Source organism: Microtus pennsylvanicus, chromosome 11 (genome assembly GCF_037038515.1).
Source record: "Microtus pennsylvanicus isolate mMicPen1 chromosome 11, mMicPen1.hap1, whole genome shotgun sequence".
Lineage (NCBI taxonomy): Eukaryota > Metazoa > Chordata > Mammalia > Rodentia > Cricetidae > Microtus > Microtus pennsylvanicus.
In genome coordinates, this window is record NC_134589.1 from 20,481,776 (window position 1) to 20,498,838 (window position 17,063).

At 42.7% G+C, this 17,063-nt stretch overlaps 1 protein-coding gene and 1 long non-coding RNA gene across 6 annotated transcripts in view; one reads left to right on the forward strand and one right to left on the reverse strand.

The window, feature by feature from the left end:
• Brca1 (BRCA1 DNA repair associated) overlaps positions 1–17,063 on the forward strand; it is a 68,986-nt gene that overhangs the window by 3,203 nt on the left and 48,720 nt on the right. For all 5 annotated transcript variants that reach the window (XM_075990637.1, XM_075990635.1, XM_075990634.1 and 2 more), the window contains exons 3-5: positions 9,331–9,384; positions 13,072–13,149; positions 15,283–15,371. In XM_075990637.1, coding sequence (XP_075846752.1) covers positions 9,331–9,384; positions 13,072–13,149; positions 15,283–15,371 — 221 coding nt within the window. The remainder of the gene's footprint in view (positions 1–9,330; positions 9,385–13,071; positions 13,150–15,282; positions 15,372–17,063) is intronic.
• LOC142831789 (uncharacterized) lies at positions 423–8,721 on the reverse strand. The gene is made up of 3 exons (XR_012907073.1): positions 8,554–8,721; positions 2,248–2,307; positions 423–1,112 (listed from the first exon to the last, which is right to left on the reverse strand). It is a non-coding gene; the product is annotated as an uncharacterized LOC142831789 (long non-coding RNA).

The window sequence follows — 17,063 nt, forward strand, 5'->3', positions numbered from 1 at the left end:
GACTTATTAATTATAAATGCTTGCCTGATAGTTTAGGCTTGTTACTAACTAGCCCTTACAACCCAAATTATCACCTTTATATTAATTTACTTTGTGCCTTGTCGCTTTATTACCTCTATCCCATTTTGTGTGTCCGATTCATTTTGTGTCTCCCTGGCTTCCCCGTCTCCTGGTGACTCTACCCTTCTTCCTTGCGTTCTCTCAGTCTGGCCTTCCCGCCCAACCTTCCTGCCAGGTATTGACCATTTAGCCCTTGATTAAACCAATGACAGCAACACATCTAAACAGTATACAAAAGGATTGCCTCACAGCAAGGAATTCAAGGTCATCTTTGACCGTGAGACCAGCCTGCCATGAGCGCGACCCTTTCCCCCTTTTTCTTCCTTCCTTCCTTCCTTCCTTCCTTCCTTCCTTCCTTCCTTTCTTTACTCATTCATTCATTACTCAGGACTGGATGTCTACCTTGGAAGCAGAGCAACTTAACCAGCATGCTTTAGGCTCCAAGTTCAGTTTTCAGCACCACAAATAAATGATGCTGAGAAAAGGCATAACCAGTGTTAAAAAGCCTAAGCCAGGGCTGGTGGTTGAGAGTCCATGCTGTGCTTTTAGACGCCTCAAGTTCAGTTTCTAGTGCCCAGGTTAGGTGAGTGATGACCCCCATAACTCTAATTCCAGGGACTCTGACACTCTTGTCACCTCCATGGGCATCTTAACTCACTTGTAAAAACCTCTGCACAGAAACATACAAATAACAAAGTTCAGGGTAAATCTTGGGCTGGGTGTGGTGGCAGATGCTTCCCAGCATTCTGCTGGAGGCAGATTGGTCATTGGGTGCCAGGCTATTCTGGCTTGATTTCTGAGACTCTGGCTGTCCTAGGACTCAGATCCATCTGCCTCTGCCTTCAAGTTCTGGGATTGAAGGCAAACACCACTACCACCACCACTGACTGCAAATTTTGATTCTTGAGGCTTGATTTATGAGGCTCAGTACTTAGGAGTGCTTGCTGCTCATTTGGGACACAGGACTTCGGTTCCTGGCGTTCTGATTGGGTAGGTAGTTCACAATCATTTATAACTTTAGCTCCAGGGGAGTCATTGTCCTCTTCTGGTTTCTGCAGGTGCCACACACGTGTGTGGACATACACACAGAGACACATAAAAAGAGAAACATCACATTTTATGAAAACAAAGGAAAATCTTGACTCACATACCACTTTTTCTGTGTGTTTGTTTGTTTGTTTGTTTGTTTGTTTGTTTTTCTCTGTGTAGCCCTGGCTGTTCTGGAACTTACTCTGCAGAATTGCCCTTATGAAACTGTGACAACCTCCAAACACTGTGTATTTACCCTTTCCTGCTTTTTCTCTTCCTTTATAAAACCGATATTTGTTTTATTTTAATTTGTGTGTGTGTATATTCTGTACATAAATGCCACATGTGTGGGTACCCACAGAAGCCATAAAAGGGTGCCAAGCTTTTGTGAGTCACTGGACATGGATGCTGGGAACCAAATCCAGGTCCTCTAAGGAACAGAAAGTGTTCTTAACCATTGAGTCCTCTCTCTAGCCCTCCCTTTCTTTTTTCTCTTTTTACGTAGCCCTAACTGGCTGGAACTCACAGAGACCCACCTTCTTCTGCCCTCAGAGTGCTAGCAGTAAAGGCACGAGCCACCTCAACCCGACTTTTTAACCAACCTCTTAGAGACCTGGAGTCTGTTTTGTTTTGTTTTTGTTTTTCTTTGATGCAGGGTCTTTCTGTGTAGCTCTGGCTATCCTGAAATATAAGCTGGTCTTGAAGTCACAGATAACCTCTTGTCTCAGCCTCTTAAATGCTGGGATTAAAGGCATGTACCTCCATACCCTGCTTAAATTAGTTGTTAATAATTTATATATTTATTTTGGTGCTGAGGTTTGAGTTGGGGACTCTTGTGTGCTACTTACGTGCTCTCTCCCTGAACTATATACCCAGCCCAATTTATTTGTTTGTTTGTTTTCCTGGACAGGGTGTCAGTACGTAGATCAGACTGACCTTGAGCTCACAGTTTGTCTGCCTTTACTGGGATTAAAGGCCTGTGTCACTATGCTCAGCTTTCTGATATTTTTAAAAAATACATTGTTATTAGGGCACAGCATTCAGAAATAAAGGGTTGGAGAGATGTCTCAGTGGGTAAAGCTTTTGCCATGAAAGCACAAAGAGCTGGAGTTGGATCCCCAGCACCCACCCAAATGCCAGGTAGGTGTAGCAACATACCTAGTCCTTGGTACACAGAAACAGGATGCTGAGAGCAAGGTGGCTAGACATTGGTGAGCTCTAGGTTCAAGCAAAAGACCTTCAGTGTATAAGCTGGAAAGCAAGGAAGACAGCCAGCATCATTCTGGAGTCTCCATGTGCATACACAAATGTCAACATGCAGAAAAAAAATTATTGATCAGTTGTATTTTTTTAAGATTTTTTTTTTCTTTCTCTTTTAATGTATACAGTTGCCTTGTCTGCATGTATTCCTGCAGACCAGAAGAGGGCATCAGATAGTGAGCTGCCATATGGGTTCTGGGAATTGAACTCAGGACCTCGGAAAGAGCAACCCGTGCTTTCAACTGCTGAGCCATCTCTCCAATCCCCAGTTGTACCTTTTATTTATTTATTTTTTTCATTTACCTTTGATGGGTTGATGGGTGAATTTAAGTAAATTTGCCTTCATGCTTCATGCTTTATTATTCATATTCGAAGTCAAGTTAATAAGATTAAGGAAGATGTGTTTTCGGAGAGAAGATTTGAAAAGTGCTAGCATCTACCCTCAGCATTGCAGCTAAACAAAAACAAGACTTACATGAGATTTACAGCCGAATCCATGAACTATCAGAGCCACAGAGGCAGAAATATCATTGCAAGAGAAAGATTGGTTTTGAAAAGCCTAAACTTACTGGGGATAATTGCAAACAGTGATCAAAAAGTCTTCAATAATGTGGCATTTGGGTCCATTTATTTTACATTCCCACGGGACTCAGTCATAAAAATGTAATGTTCTTTCTCATTCTAGCAAATTAAACCATCAGTTAAAAATTCAGATACATAAAAACTACAGAGGCAAGAAAGAAAGTTACTGGTACATTTTCCTTTCAGTTACTCAGCATTCTCAGCCTCTGGCTGCACTCTCTTGTCCTTTTCTTTGAGGTGGCCCTCAAAGGTTTTGGTCCTCCTACCTTAGCCTCCAAAGCGAGAATTAGAGGTATGCACCTGTCAACTTTAGGCCTCCTTTTTTATTTTTTTTAACCATGTCCCACTGTATAGTTCTGGCTGTCCTGGAACTCACTGTGTAGACCAGGCTGACCTCGATCTCAGAGGTCCTTCTGCCTCTACCTCCCTGAGTGCTGGGATTAAAGGCATGCACCACCACCACCTGGCAATTTTAATAATTTTTAAACTAGACTGTTGACTATAGTCGTTTTTATTTTTTAAAAAGATTTATTTTATATGTATCTTTATTCTGCTTGCAGCCAGAGGAGGGCATCAGATCTCATTACAGATGGTTTTGAGTCACCATGTGGTTGCTGGGAATTGAACTCAGGACCAGGTGGTGGTGGTACAGGCCTTTAATCCCAGCACTTGGTAGGCAGAGGCAGGTGAATCTCTGTGAGTTCAAGGCCAGCCTGATCTAACAAGAGCTAGTTCCAGGACAGCTAGGACTGGTATACAGAGAAATCCTGTAGGGGAGGGGCAAAACACACACACACACACACACAAAGAGAACTCAGGACCTCTGGAAGAGCAGCCATTGCTTTTAACCTCTGAGCCATCTCTCCAGCTCTATAGTCATTTTTAAAGCTTAAAGTCATTTATATGGAATGTTCTAGAGTGGGACTGAGCCTACTACTTTGTTATTTTTCTTGCAGTTCTTAGGATTGAACTGAGGGCCTTTCCGTGGTGTGCTGCGTTACACCTGCATTCCCAACCCAGATGATTTTCAGTTACACAAACCCTTCTCCCTTGTGTGTTAGTGTGAGTTTAATCCAAGACTTGATGTGTGCTGGGCACACTCTGCTGCTGAGTCACACCCCAGCCCATGCAGTGAGTTCTTAAGGATAACTGATTAATCATGACTAAAAACTGTTACTTTAATCCCAGCTATTGGGAGCAGAGACAAGGGGATCTCTGAATTTGAGGCCAGTCTGGTCTACGTAGCAAATTCCTGGGCTGCCATGTCTCAAAAAACAAAACCAATGCAAAACAGCCACCAGAAAAAGTAAAAGAAAAGAAGTTGCTCCTTGGGGTGGCTGTAGAGCAGAGCCTCGGTTCCTAGGTCTCTGCACTGATGTTCCTCTGTCCCTGAGTTATTTGGGGGGAGCAGCTTTATTTTTATTTTCAGGGTGTGACTTTGAAGGTGGGGTCTTGTATGTCTCCTTGTCCTGTGCTCATGGGATCTTCTCATCTCAGCCTCCCCAAGTTGCTGGAGCCACAAACACGCACTACTACATCCAGCTCATTTGGCGGTCCCTTGTTGTCACTGGGTGACTCTTTTCACCCTTTTAACTATGCCTATGTGACACTTTTTTTCTTCTTTTTTGGTTTTTCGAGACAGGGTTTCTCTGTAACAATCCTAGCTGTCCTAGAACTAGCTCTTGTAGACCAGACTGGCCTTGAACTCACAGAGATCCACTTGCTTCTGCCTCCGAGTGCTAGGATTGCCCGGCCTACGTAACAGTTTTTATGTGCTGAAATGTGTACCTGGTAGTTTTTTTTTTTTCCAAACCTAAACTTCTTTCCCCAGTGATTCATCCTGTTCAAGCTCAAACTACAAATACTCAGTAGCCTGGAAATATTGCATGACATGAAAAGTGTTTGAAACATTTGAGTTTTATAGTAAACATTTACTCTTATCAGAAGCTAAAAGAGAAACATTTTAATTTTTTTCCCATTTTCATTCCTATTCATCTTCAAGCTCTTCCTACAACAGTCACTACCTTTTTACATATGGGAGTTTTCATCTGTTCAGAGTTGGTGTTTACAGTGTGTTTATATAGCTCGGATTGCAATTACCATGCTGAAATATAATTATTTCAGAATTGAGTCAGTGGTGAGAATGAAAGCCATCTGCTATCATGACTCAATCCAATTTCTCTTTTGCTAAGAACTTTGTTTGGTGTCTAGCTTGTCTCAGAAATCATGATCTAGTGACAAATCAGTCTCTTTTGTTGGAATTGTGTTCTCGCAGTAGCCCAGATGACTGCCAAGGTGAAAACTGAGGACCCGGGAGAAAGCGTGACCTGAGGTTGTTCTGCCCATACAGACAGAGCTGGTAGGAGAAGCTAGCCTTCAGACTGAGTCAGGAGCCCCGTGACCACAGGAATTACACGACTAAGCCCTTTACAGCATGCTCTTCCATCCCAGCCTTTCCTGTGACCCTTTTCTACATTTGACATGAGGGTTGTATTTCCCTCACACCAGCAAGTTACCTCTTCTTTAACGTTCTTACATTGGCCTTACCACCAGAACTCAGTGTATATAGCTCATGCAGAGTGAAGCTAAGGACAAAATAGGCACGTTTGCTGCCATCTGGGCTCCCAGCTACCTCCCTCCTCTACTCTAGGCCCCCATCATTCCAGTTCAGCACAGCAGCCTCACACAAGCACCAAGCATGGTCCTGCTCAGTTTAGCTTCTCTGCTCCCTTTCCAATGATTGCCTGGTTTGTTTCCTTACATGACTCGGCCGTCCTCCACCGCCACTTCCTCATTCATGCGCTTTATCGCCTCTCTCTGTGTATATACCCACCAATGTGCACTTCACCACTCTCTGTCCTTTTGCCCTGCGTGGTTTTTCTGCTGAACACATTTCTTCTTCAGGATGATAGTACATGCAGTTCATTTTCCTATTTTTTTTTTTGTACAAATGCTTGAACTTTTTCATACTTAGTTAAAAAGACAATTCCAAGCCAGGTAGTGGTGTGGCACCTGTCTTTAATCGTAGCATTTGGGGGACAGGGACAGGTAGATCTCTGTGAGTTTGAGGCCAGGCTGGTCTACAGAGTGTGTTTCAGGACAGCCAGAGCTGTTTTGAGAAAGCTCGTCTCAAAAAATAAAAAACAAAAAATGATCCTATGCAGTAAGATAGCTCAGCAGGGGAAAGCTCTTACTGCCACACCCACCGACCTGAGTCTGATCCTCAGGACCTGCTCATTGTTCTCTGACCTCCACGGGTGCACCATGACAAGTGCATTCTCTCTCGCATTGCCCACTGTACACACGGAGTAAATAGGCACATTTTAGTTTGTTTTCCAAGACAGGGTTTCTCTGTGTAACAGCACTGGCTGTGCTGGAGCTCACTTTGTAGACCAGGCTGGCCTCGAGCTCACAGAGATCTGCCTGCCTCTGCCTCCATAGTGCTGGTATTAAAGGCGTGCACCACTGTTGCCTGATAAATACATTTTAAGGTGCTGTGAGGCAATCAAAAAAAAAATGTACAGTAGGCTTGACGTATCCATAGGTGGGGTACATTCCAGGATCCCTAGTGGGTGTCTAAAAACTCAACTAGAACCCTGCTTACACTATGGGAAAAAAAATCTATATGCATACATGCCTTTAATGAACTTTTACCTTTTCATTTACAGGGAACATTTTATAGCCTTGTTGTGGCATATCTAAATTACCAGCCTAGTATGGTGTCATATGCCTTAGAATCCCAGGACTTGAAAACTGAGTCAAATGGGATCATGAATTCAAAGCTAGCCTAGCCTTCATAGTGAGACAGTGATTAGGAGGGGAGAAGAGAAAACCGACATCATCACTGGTAGCCTTTGGGACCATATTAAGTAAAATTAAGGTTACTTGGTCACAAACACTTTGATATCCTGGCATCTGATTTGATGTCATACCTGACTTGTCACCAGTTACTTAGTAAAGCAGAGCTAGGACTGTCGTTCAGTGGGAGAGCACTTGCCTAGCATTTGTAAGGCACAAAGGGATGGTTCATATTTTGTTAGGGATGGTGTGGGCTTGGTGGGTAAAGGCACTTGCTGCACAAGCCTGGTGACTTTAATTTGATCCGTGTAACCCTCATAAATATGGAGAGAACTAACTCCAGAATGGTTCTGGCCTCTATACATGTATTCACACACAGTTCAAGTGAAAACTTTTAACTGGGGCTGCAGAGGCAGAAGAGCTGCTCCTTCCAGAAGACACGGGTTCAGTTCCCAGCACCCACATCAGGAGATTCACCGCAGCCTGTAACTCTAGTGCAGGGACTCTGACACCTGGCTCCCAAGGACAAGGACAGTACATAAATGTGGCCCACATACATCCTCTGGCACACATGCACACAAAAGTCAATATTTTAAAAAATCTTAGAACTAAGGGAAAGATTACTACAAGGCAAAAGTTACTTTCTTTTTTTTAAGGTTTTTTTATGTGTGTCCGTCCAAATCAGGGTATGTCATACGTGTTTGGGTTCCTGGAGAAGCCAGGAACATGTATCAGGTCCTTTAGAACTGTGGCTGCTGACAGTTACGAGCCAGGTGATACGGGTACCGGGAACTGGTTGGGTCCTCTGGGAAAGTAACAAGTGCTCTCAACACAGAGCCATCTTTGCAGCCGCTGGTTTGATTTTTTTGAGGCAGGATTTCTGTGGCCAAGGCTGACCTTGACCTTGCTTTTTAGCTGAGGATGACCTTGAACTCTTCATTCTCCTGCTTCTATTTCTCAAGTTCTGGAACTGTGGGGATGCACTACCACACTATGCACAAGCTTTCCATTTGTGGCGTTTAGTTAAGATTCAGGATATGCACTCAAAATGCTGGCTGAAAAAGTGAGAATAATCAATATGAAATTGGGGCTGGAGAGATGGCTCAGAGGTTAAGAGCACTGACTACTCTTCCAGAGGTCCTGAGTTCAATTCCCAGCAACCACATGATGGCTCACAACCATCTATGAGATCTGGCGCCCTCTTTTAGTGTGTGGGAAGCAGAATGTTGTACACATAATAAATAAATAAACAAAAAAAAAGAAAAAATCAATATGAAATTGGCTTGTGGTGGGGGTTGGGAGTTGTTAAACCCAGGGCCTTGAACGTGCTAGGGAGGTGCTCTACTGCTGAGCTTCATTCCCAACCTAGCTAATCTTTTCAGTGCTAGTAGTAAGGTAGATCTTTGAAGAGATCAGCATTTCTGTTATGTTTCTGAATGCTCAGTGAAGGATCTTTGTTTGGTTGTTTTGTTCTGTTTGAGACAGGGTCTCGATGTGGACGCCTGGCTCATCTGGAACTCTCAAGATAGAGCTGCGTACTCTTGCCTCCACGGGGCTGGAGGCTTCTCCACACCCAGCAAGATCATACTTTCTCCTTGTCCCTTGCTCCCAGCGTGACAGACCTTTAATATTAAATTGTCCTAAATCATGGTTCTCAACCTTCCTAATGCTGCAACTCTTTAATGCAGCTCCTCATGCTATGGTGACCCCCAACTGTAGCACAAATTCTAACTGGTCTTAATAATAAAAACTCAGAGTCAGATATTTGGGGTTAAAAGCAAGATCAGAGAAGCAAAGCAGCCAGCCAGGCTGTAGAGTTCTTACCTCTACCAATGCTCAGACCGAAAGGGTTGAGATTCTGTCTCTGGGAATCCTCGAACTGTATACTCAGACTTTGTCCTCTGTCTGACTGCTTCAGACTGCACCTTAGACTGTACCGAACTCCTATCTCCTCCCACATTGTATTCCTCTCTCCACCCAGCCACATCCCTTCCTATCTCTACCTCCCTAGTGCTGGGATTAAAGGCATTGAACTCCCAGGTACTGGCATTGAAGGCGTGTGCCACCACTGCCTCTAGTGGCTTAGCTCTGCACTCTGATCTTCAGGTAAGCTTTATTTGTTAAAGCAAAAATATCACTATACCCAACCATAAAATTATTTCACTGCTACTCAGTAACTGATTTTGCTGCTGTTACAAATCATAATGTAAATGTGTGTTTTCCGATGATCTTAGGTGACCCCTGTGAACGGGTGATTTGACACCCCCCCAGGTGAAGATTCCCTTAAATCTATACTCAGGCTCAGTTATAGCAACTTAAAGCTGAACCTCTACTTAAAAAAACATTTGCTTATAAAAAACTTAACCTCGCTGGGCAGTGGTGGTGCACGCCTTTAATCCCAGCACTCGGGAGGCAGAGGCAGGCGGATCTCTGTGAGTTCGAGACCAGCCTGGTCTACAAGAGCTAGTTCCAGGACAGGCTCCAAAACCACAGAGAAACCCTGTCTCGAAAAACCAAAAAAAAAAAAAAAAAAAAAAAAAAACAACTTAACCTCATTTTTTTTTCTCTCTCTCTCTCTACTTTGTCCTTGTACTTGTCTAGTTTGGACTTGATCAAAGAACCCATTTCCACAAAGTGCGATCACATATTTTGCAAGTAAGTGAACAACTTTGTGAATCCGTTATTAACTTTTGTGCGTGTTTATCATTACACAGCTTTATGGAGGCATTGGTTTTTCAGTTAAACTTGTTTTTCTTCCTTGGGGAGTAGTTATGAATTTATCATATATATTGGCCATCACCATAGTTCTTGGTAAAGTTTTGACATTGCTTATCTAAAAGAATCTGTAGCGTCCCTTTGAACAGCTGTTTCGTTTGTTTTTGGTGTCCAAGGGTGAATGTAGACTGAAAGCAATTGTGAAATAAGCACATTTTGTTCAGCCTTCCCAGTTTGTCATTTCTGTTTATGTCCTGCTCTTCCCACTAAAAAGGTACAGTGTTTGCCTGCTTCATGATGCTGGTGAAAATAGAGATATGAACACTGTGTATTTAGGCTACAGTTCATTAATATCAATGATTCTAGTTCCGTATGGCCCTTCATACGGTTATGTATTGGCTGAGTCAACCAACCGTGGGTCGAAAATATTCAGGAAACAAATTGTGTCTACATTGTGTGTCTATGTTTATGTGAATGTGTGCATGCACAAATGTATGGGTACCTATGGAGGCTAGAGGAGGGTGTTGATCTCCCAGAGCTGGAGTTAGAGACAGTTGTGATCTGCCACATATGGGTGCTGAGAAGTAAACTCAGGTCCCTTGGAAGAACACTAGTGTTCTTAACCACTGAACTATCTTTCCAGCCCCTATCATTTATATTTTTTATATTATGTATTTTAAATAAACTATATATCTTTTTATATCAGGGGATTGAGTATCCAAAGATTTTGGTATCCCTGGGACCTTATCTCCCCCATTCTGAGGGATGACTATTAAGAATTTTGTCCTTTTTGTTGTTTGTTTAAACAGTTCCCAGTGTTATTGCAGTTCTAGCTGTCAGAAATTCAAAATGAGTCTTAAGGAGCTAAAATGCCACTGTTGGCAGAGTTGCTTCCGTCTGGAGGCAGCTCCTGACAGTCCACACTCCTTGACTCCTGGCTCTATGCTGCTGCTTTTTTTTGTTGTTATCCCCTTGCCTTCTTGATCCTTTTGCCTTTCTCTTGTGTCAGGGTCTCTCTCTGAAGGAAGAGAGACCTAGGAGTGTTTGATTTTTCTTTTTCCTTTTTTGTTGTTGCTTTCCTTTCTCTTGTTTTTTGAGACTCACTTCTGTAACCCTGTGTAACCTTGAACTCACTGTGTGGACCAGACTGATTTTGAACTTATTGTGATCCTCCTGCTTCTGCCTCCTAAATAATGAGCCAACACATCTAGCTGTATGTTGCCTTTAAAATGAAAATATTTAAGCCAGACATGATGGTTTACAATGTGTCTTAGTTACTGTTGCTATGAGAAAACACTGTAACCAAGGCAGATTATAGAAGGAAGCATTTAATTGGAGCGTACAGTCCTAGAGAGCTAGGAGTCCGCTACTGTGTCAGGGCAGGAGCATGGCAGTGTGCAGGCAGGCATGGTGCTGAAACAGCAGCCGAGAGCTCACATCCTGACACATGAACGAGAAGTAGAAAGAGTGCATTTGGGGTGTGATAGGCGGATCTCTCTCTCTCTCTCTCTCTCTCTCTCTCTCTCTCTCTCTCTCTCTGTGTGTGTGTGTGTGTGTGTGTGTGTTTAGTGTGGTGTGTGAAAATATATAGGGTTATTTATTAGAATGCCTTATAGGCTATTTACCAATGGAAGGCTCAAGAATCCAGTAGTTTTTTAGTCCAGAAGGCTGGATGTCTTAGCTGGTCTTCAATACACACCAGAAGCCCAAAGAATTGGCCTCTAGTGACAGGGAAGTAATGGACCTGCTATTGAGAGCAAGTAGACAAAAAGAAAGCAAGCTTCCTTCTATGTCCTTTATATAGGCTGCCAGCAGGAGGCATGGCCCAGATTACCAGATTAAAGGTAGCTCTAACTGCTTCAAATGATTTAATTGAGGGAGAAAAATAAGCCCTCATAGGTGTGGCTAGCTATTTGGGTTTTAGTTAATTCCATATGTAGTTAAGTTGATAACCAAGAATAGCCGTCACACATGGGCTACACATAGTGAGTTCCAGGCCAGCCTGGATTATAGCATAAGACCCTGTTTTAGAAAGAGGGAAAGAGATAGAGGAGGAGGAAGGGAAAAAGAAAGAATTTTTTCTTTTAAATTTTATTGTTTTATATGTATGAGTGTTTTGCCTGCCTGGATGACTATGTACCATGTGTGTGCCTGGTGCCCATGGAGGCCAGAAGAAGGTGTTGGATCCTTTAGAACTAGAATTGCAACTGGTTGTGAGCCGCCCTGTAGGTGTTGGGAATTGAACCCAGATCTTCTGGAAGAGCAGCCAGTGCTCTTAACTTCTTTGGGTTTTTTGTTTGTTTGTTTGTTTGTTTTTTCTTCGAGACAGAGTTTCTCTGTACCTTTGGAGCCTCTCCTGGAACTAGCTCTTGCAGACCAGGCTGGCCTCAAACTCACAGAAATCCACCTGCCTCTGCCTCCCAAGTACTGGGATTAAAGGCATGCGCCGCTACCACCCGGTTCAGTGCTCTTAACTTCTGAGCCATCTCTCCAGCCCCCTTTCTGAATTCTGATTCTTCCCATCCTTCTCTCCCAAACAAGGATCCAGAGGTCTATTTCCACTGTCTTGTTCTTTTTCCATGTTACCTCACTGGTTTAGATAAAGTCCCATGAGTTTCTTGATGGCTTCTGCCACTTCTCTCTGGCCGTGGTCCAAGGCAACATAGCTGTGTGATTCTGCTTCAAGAAGTTTACATTAAAATAATAATGATGATAATAATGGAGCCCGGCGCACCTTTAGGCCCAACACTCAGACAAGTGGATCCTTGTGGGTCCAGCCTTATCTATGGAGTGGATTTCAGGGTAACCAGGTCTAGACAGAGAAACCTTGTTTTGGGGTGGAGGATGGGGGAAAGAAAGTAATAATGGAAATAATTGTTGTTGTTGGCTTCTATATCAGTGCTTGTTAAACTATATATTGTGTATGGTCGACTTATTTTTTTTATTTTTCTTGGGATTTTTTGTTTGTTTGCTTTTGAGACAGGGTTTCACTGGGTAGGCCTGGCTGTCCTGGAACTCACTCTGTAGACCAACCTGACTTTGGACTCAGATTCGCCTGCCTCTAACTCCCGGGTGTTGGAATTAAAGGTGTGCCACGGCACCTAGCTTTAGAACCTTATTGTCTTAGCTACTGTAGCTTTATTGTCAGCCACAGAGATTCTTTTACTTGGTCCCGGGGGCAAACCTGGGCTTGTGTATACTAGGCAGGTGCTTTATCACTGAAGTGTATATAGCCCAGACCCTAGGCGATGAGCTTTTAAACGAATACAACCATTTTATATTAGCTACTTAATCATTTCTATCTGATTATACTGCATGAAATAATTATGAATATATCATTAAATATGCTGTGTTAATTTTTTAATGTTTTGTTTGATCATAATAGTAAGTCATATGCAGGTTAAGCTCTGTTTTCATAGGTTCTTTCTTACATGGCTTCATTTTCTGCTTATGCAGCATCTAAAAATAATTACTGAAAAATCATTGTAATTTACCTGTCATTACCCTTTAAATGACTCTTAAGGGCAGTTGTGAAATTATCTTCATGGCTGTTACTTTTTGGGTGTTCTTTCTACAAAAGAAAATTAACTTAAATTGTTGTTTTTTTTCTTTCTTTCTAATTTATAGATTTTGTATGCTGAAACTTCTTAACCAGAAAAAAGGGCCTTCACAATGTCCTTTGTGTAAGAGTGAAATAACCAAAAGGTATATAATTTGTGTAATCATGAGAGGTTGGAAGCAACAATGGCATGGAAAAAAAGTAGAAATTCATATGTAGGTAATGTTCTGTAAAACCATTCATCAATAGAGAAATAGACAAGAATGTGTTTGGGGGCGAGAGGCATACTAGTTGGTGGAGGGCTTGCCTGGTAGACACAGGCCTCTGAGTTAGTTCATATGTCGGTACCACACAAACCAGATGTCTCGCGGCTCAGATGGCTGAGCAGATAAAGGCGCTGTCAAGCCTGGTGTCCTGAGTTTGGTTCCCAAGACCCATATGATGGGAGGCGAGGACTGCCTCTTTGCGACTTGTGCTCTGGCCTTCAAACATGAGCTGTGGCATATACACACACTCCTTCCTAATTAATCATTTAGTTAGCTAGTAAATTAATTAGTCAATTGATTACTTTTTTTAAATTTAAGAATAAGGGCCGGAAAGTTGACTCAGAGGTTAAGGGTATTTGTAGCTTACAGCTGTCTATAACTCAGGTCCCACGGGGAGTCTTTTGACCTGTGGGCACAGTCATACACATGTTGCACACACATGTAGGCAGACAAGACAGACTTACACACAAAATAATAAAATAAAGGCAGGCGTGGATTCACATATCTGGGACAGCAGCCCTCAGGAAGTGGGGTTAGAGGATCAGCCTGTGAAGTTATCCTTGATTACATAGTGTGGGGGAAGCCAGCCTGGACTGTACGAGACCCTGTCTCAAAGAAAAGTGCTGGGGGCTAGAGAGATGGCTCAGAGGTTAAGAGCTCTTCCAAAGGTCCTGAGTTCAATTTCTGGCAACCACATGGTGGCTCACAACCATCTGTAATGAGGTCTGGTGCCCTCTTCTGGCCTACAAACATACACACAGACAGAATATTGTATACAAGATAGATAGATAGACAGACAGACAGACAGACAGATAAATTTTTTTTAAGTGCTTAGCGAACAGATTATTTCTAAGATTATTTCCTTGGATGTTCTTGGGACATCTGCCATCACCCAGTCTTAGCAACTTAGTACCTTATTTCCCATCCACATGCTCACTAGCCCCCATCCTGCTTAGCTTCCAACACCAAATGCGATCAGGAGCACTTGGCTGCTATGGCCATAGATAACATATTGCCTTTTCTGACTGTTCTGAATACAGAAGAATCAACAGTCTATCTCAGATGGGGCTGCACTTCCGTGTCTCCTACATTGCTCCTACAGTTAGCTTTATTAGGGCAGTGCCTTCATCTCCTTCACTAGTACTGTTGTTTCTCCAGTGTTTAATACATAGTGGGCAGATATTTAAAAGGGGAGTTAATTTTGTTCTATGTAAACCTAAATCTGTCTTTGGATTTTGGTGTCTATTTGATGGAAATCTGAGAAGCAGAGCTGGCAGTGAGGGGTTAGGTTGGTTTGGGATATTAAGAATCTGCTCTTGATTTATGTCTACTCTGCATTCCAGGTGGAACTTTGTGGCAGAGTCTCTGTTTGGCCTTGAAATTACTATGGCTAGCCTCAAACTACTGATCCTCTTGGCTCAGTTGAGATTACAGGATGTGCTACTCTGTCTGGTTTTTTGTTTTGTTTGAAACAGTATCATGTAGCCCAGATTGGCCTTGAGTTAATCCCTCCATCTTTGCCTATCAAGTGCTAGGATCACAGGCATGTACAGCCATGCCTAGTCCAGGATACTAATATTAGGGAGATTTAGGCTTTTGGTGGTCTTGTATGAGTCACCAAAATATTTTAAAAATCAATACAGTCTAATTCCAGCAGGGAGAGCCAGGCAGATTCTCTGAGTTCGAGACCACCCTTGTCTACAGAGTGAGTTCCAGAACAGCCAGGGCTGTTGTTACACAGAGACATCCTTTCTTTAAAAAAAAAAAAAAAAAAGTATAGTCAAAAAGAGAATGAACACACACAGACACAAAATCAAAGCAAAATAAGTGTGCCCAAAGTTTTTTCTCGTGTCAGTGATTATAATGTGATGTCACTGGTATGTGTGTGTTTATTTTTACTGATTCTTTGAGTTTGTGCTTCCTGCTATTAGGAAACTTACAAACTATGTGTTTGCATGTCTTTATTTTAGTGTGCTTAAAATTATTCACATATCTCAAAACAATTAATTTCAGAAGCCTGCAAGGAAGTACAAGGTTTAGTCAACTTGTTGAAGAGCTGCTGAAAATCACTGATGCTTTTGAGCTCGATACAGGAATACAGTGTAAGTGTTGCATGCTCAAGGGCTGGCTGGGGAACCTTATTCACATTATTTTATGTGAATAGGTGATGAAACTTTGGTCTGGTTACGTTAAATCTGTGCCTGGAATTATGTTTTATTTATTGCAGGGAGCTTGGGCTGGGGCAGTTGAGTCTGTATTTCTATGGAGCCCAGAGGTCATCTTCAAGTATTGTTCCTCAGGAACAATCCACGTGGCTTTTTGAGACAGGGTTTCCACTGGTACCTGCTTGCCAATTAGGCTGGGATCCCTTGTGTCTGTGTTCCCCGTGTCCAGCTTTTTATATGAGTGCCGGGAATCAAGCTCAAGTCTCCATGTCATGCAGCTACTGAGCTCTCTACCCAGCCTCTTTAATCTCTATTCTTTAAAAAATTTAAATTAAAATAAAAATTATTTCATGTATATGGGAATTTTGCCTACATGTGTGTGCTGGCTAATTTTATGTCAACTTAACACAAGCTAGAGTCATTTGAGAGGAGGGAACCCCGATTGAGAAAATAACTTCATAAGATTGGGCTGTAGGCGAGTTTGTTGGGCATTTTCTTACTTGGTGACTGATGTAGGAGGGCCCGGCCCATTGTGAGTAGGTCACCCCTGTGCTGCTGATCCTGAGTTCTGTGAGAGCAGGCTGAGCAAGCCATGATAAGCAAGCCAGTAAGCAGTATTCTCTGTGGCCTCTGTATCAGCTCCTACCTCCAGGTTTCTGTCCTGCCTGAGTTCCTGTCCTTACTGCTTTAGATGATGAATTGTTATATAGAAGTGTAAGCCAAACCTTTTCCTCCCCAACTTTGGTCATGGTGTTTCACTGCAACAGCAGAAACCCTAACTAAGCCGATGTATGTCAGTGTACCATGTATGCATGCTTGCTGCCTGCAGACTCCAGAAGGAGTTGAATCTTCTGGAATCAGTTACGATGGTTTTGAGCCACCATGTGGATGCTGGGGATCAAACCTGGATCCTCTGGAAGAGCAGCCAGTGCTCTTATAACTACTAAGCCATCTCTCCAGCCCTAATTTTTTTTAAGTTACTTTTGTGTGTGTGTGTGTATAGCGGGGTGTGGCTTAGGCCTGCCACAGCATATATGTACAGATCCAGACAGCTTTCGGGAGTTGCTTCTTTCCTTTACTATGTGGGCGTTAGGGGTTGAGCTGAGACCTTCAGGGTTGTTGCTAACTGCCTTTACTCACTAGCCCTAACTTTAAAATTTTTATTGCTTGAGATAGTTTGTTTGAGTGCAGACATGCATTTGCTGGGTCACACATTTGGAAATCAGAGGACAACTTTAGGATTTTTCTTCCTTCATTTACATGGGTTTAAACCTGAAAATTTCAAGGAGAAAGAACAAATCCACAATTGTCTAATTAAAGCAAACTTTATTTTAACACTGGCCTGGGCAGGTCGTACCCAGGATTCCCAGAGAATGGCACTGGATTAGGTTAGTCTGCTTATAAAGGCAGAGCCCACAAGGCTATCTGCCTTCTTCCAATGGGGACCAAGCATACATCCTGTCATACTTGCTGCACGAATACCTCCCACCTATGTGTGATCAAGCACATCCTTTGTATTTGGGGCAACCAAAACCTTGTTTTCTGAAGTGAGGACACATGACTTACTATCTTAGGTGAACAACAGCCTCCAGCATTCCAGGAAGGTTTTTGTCCTTGGGCCTACAGGTT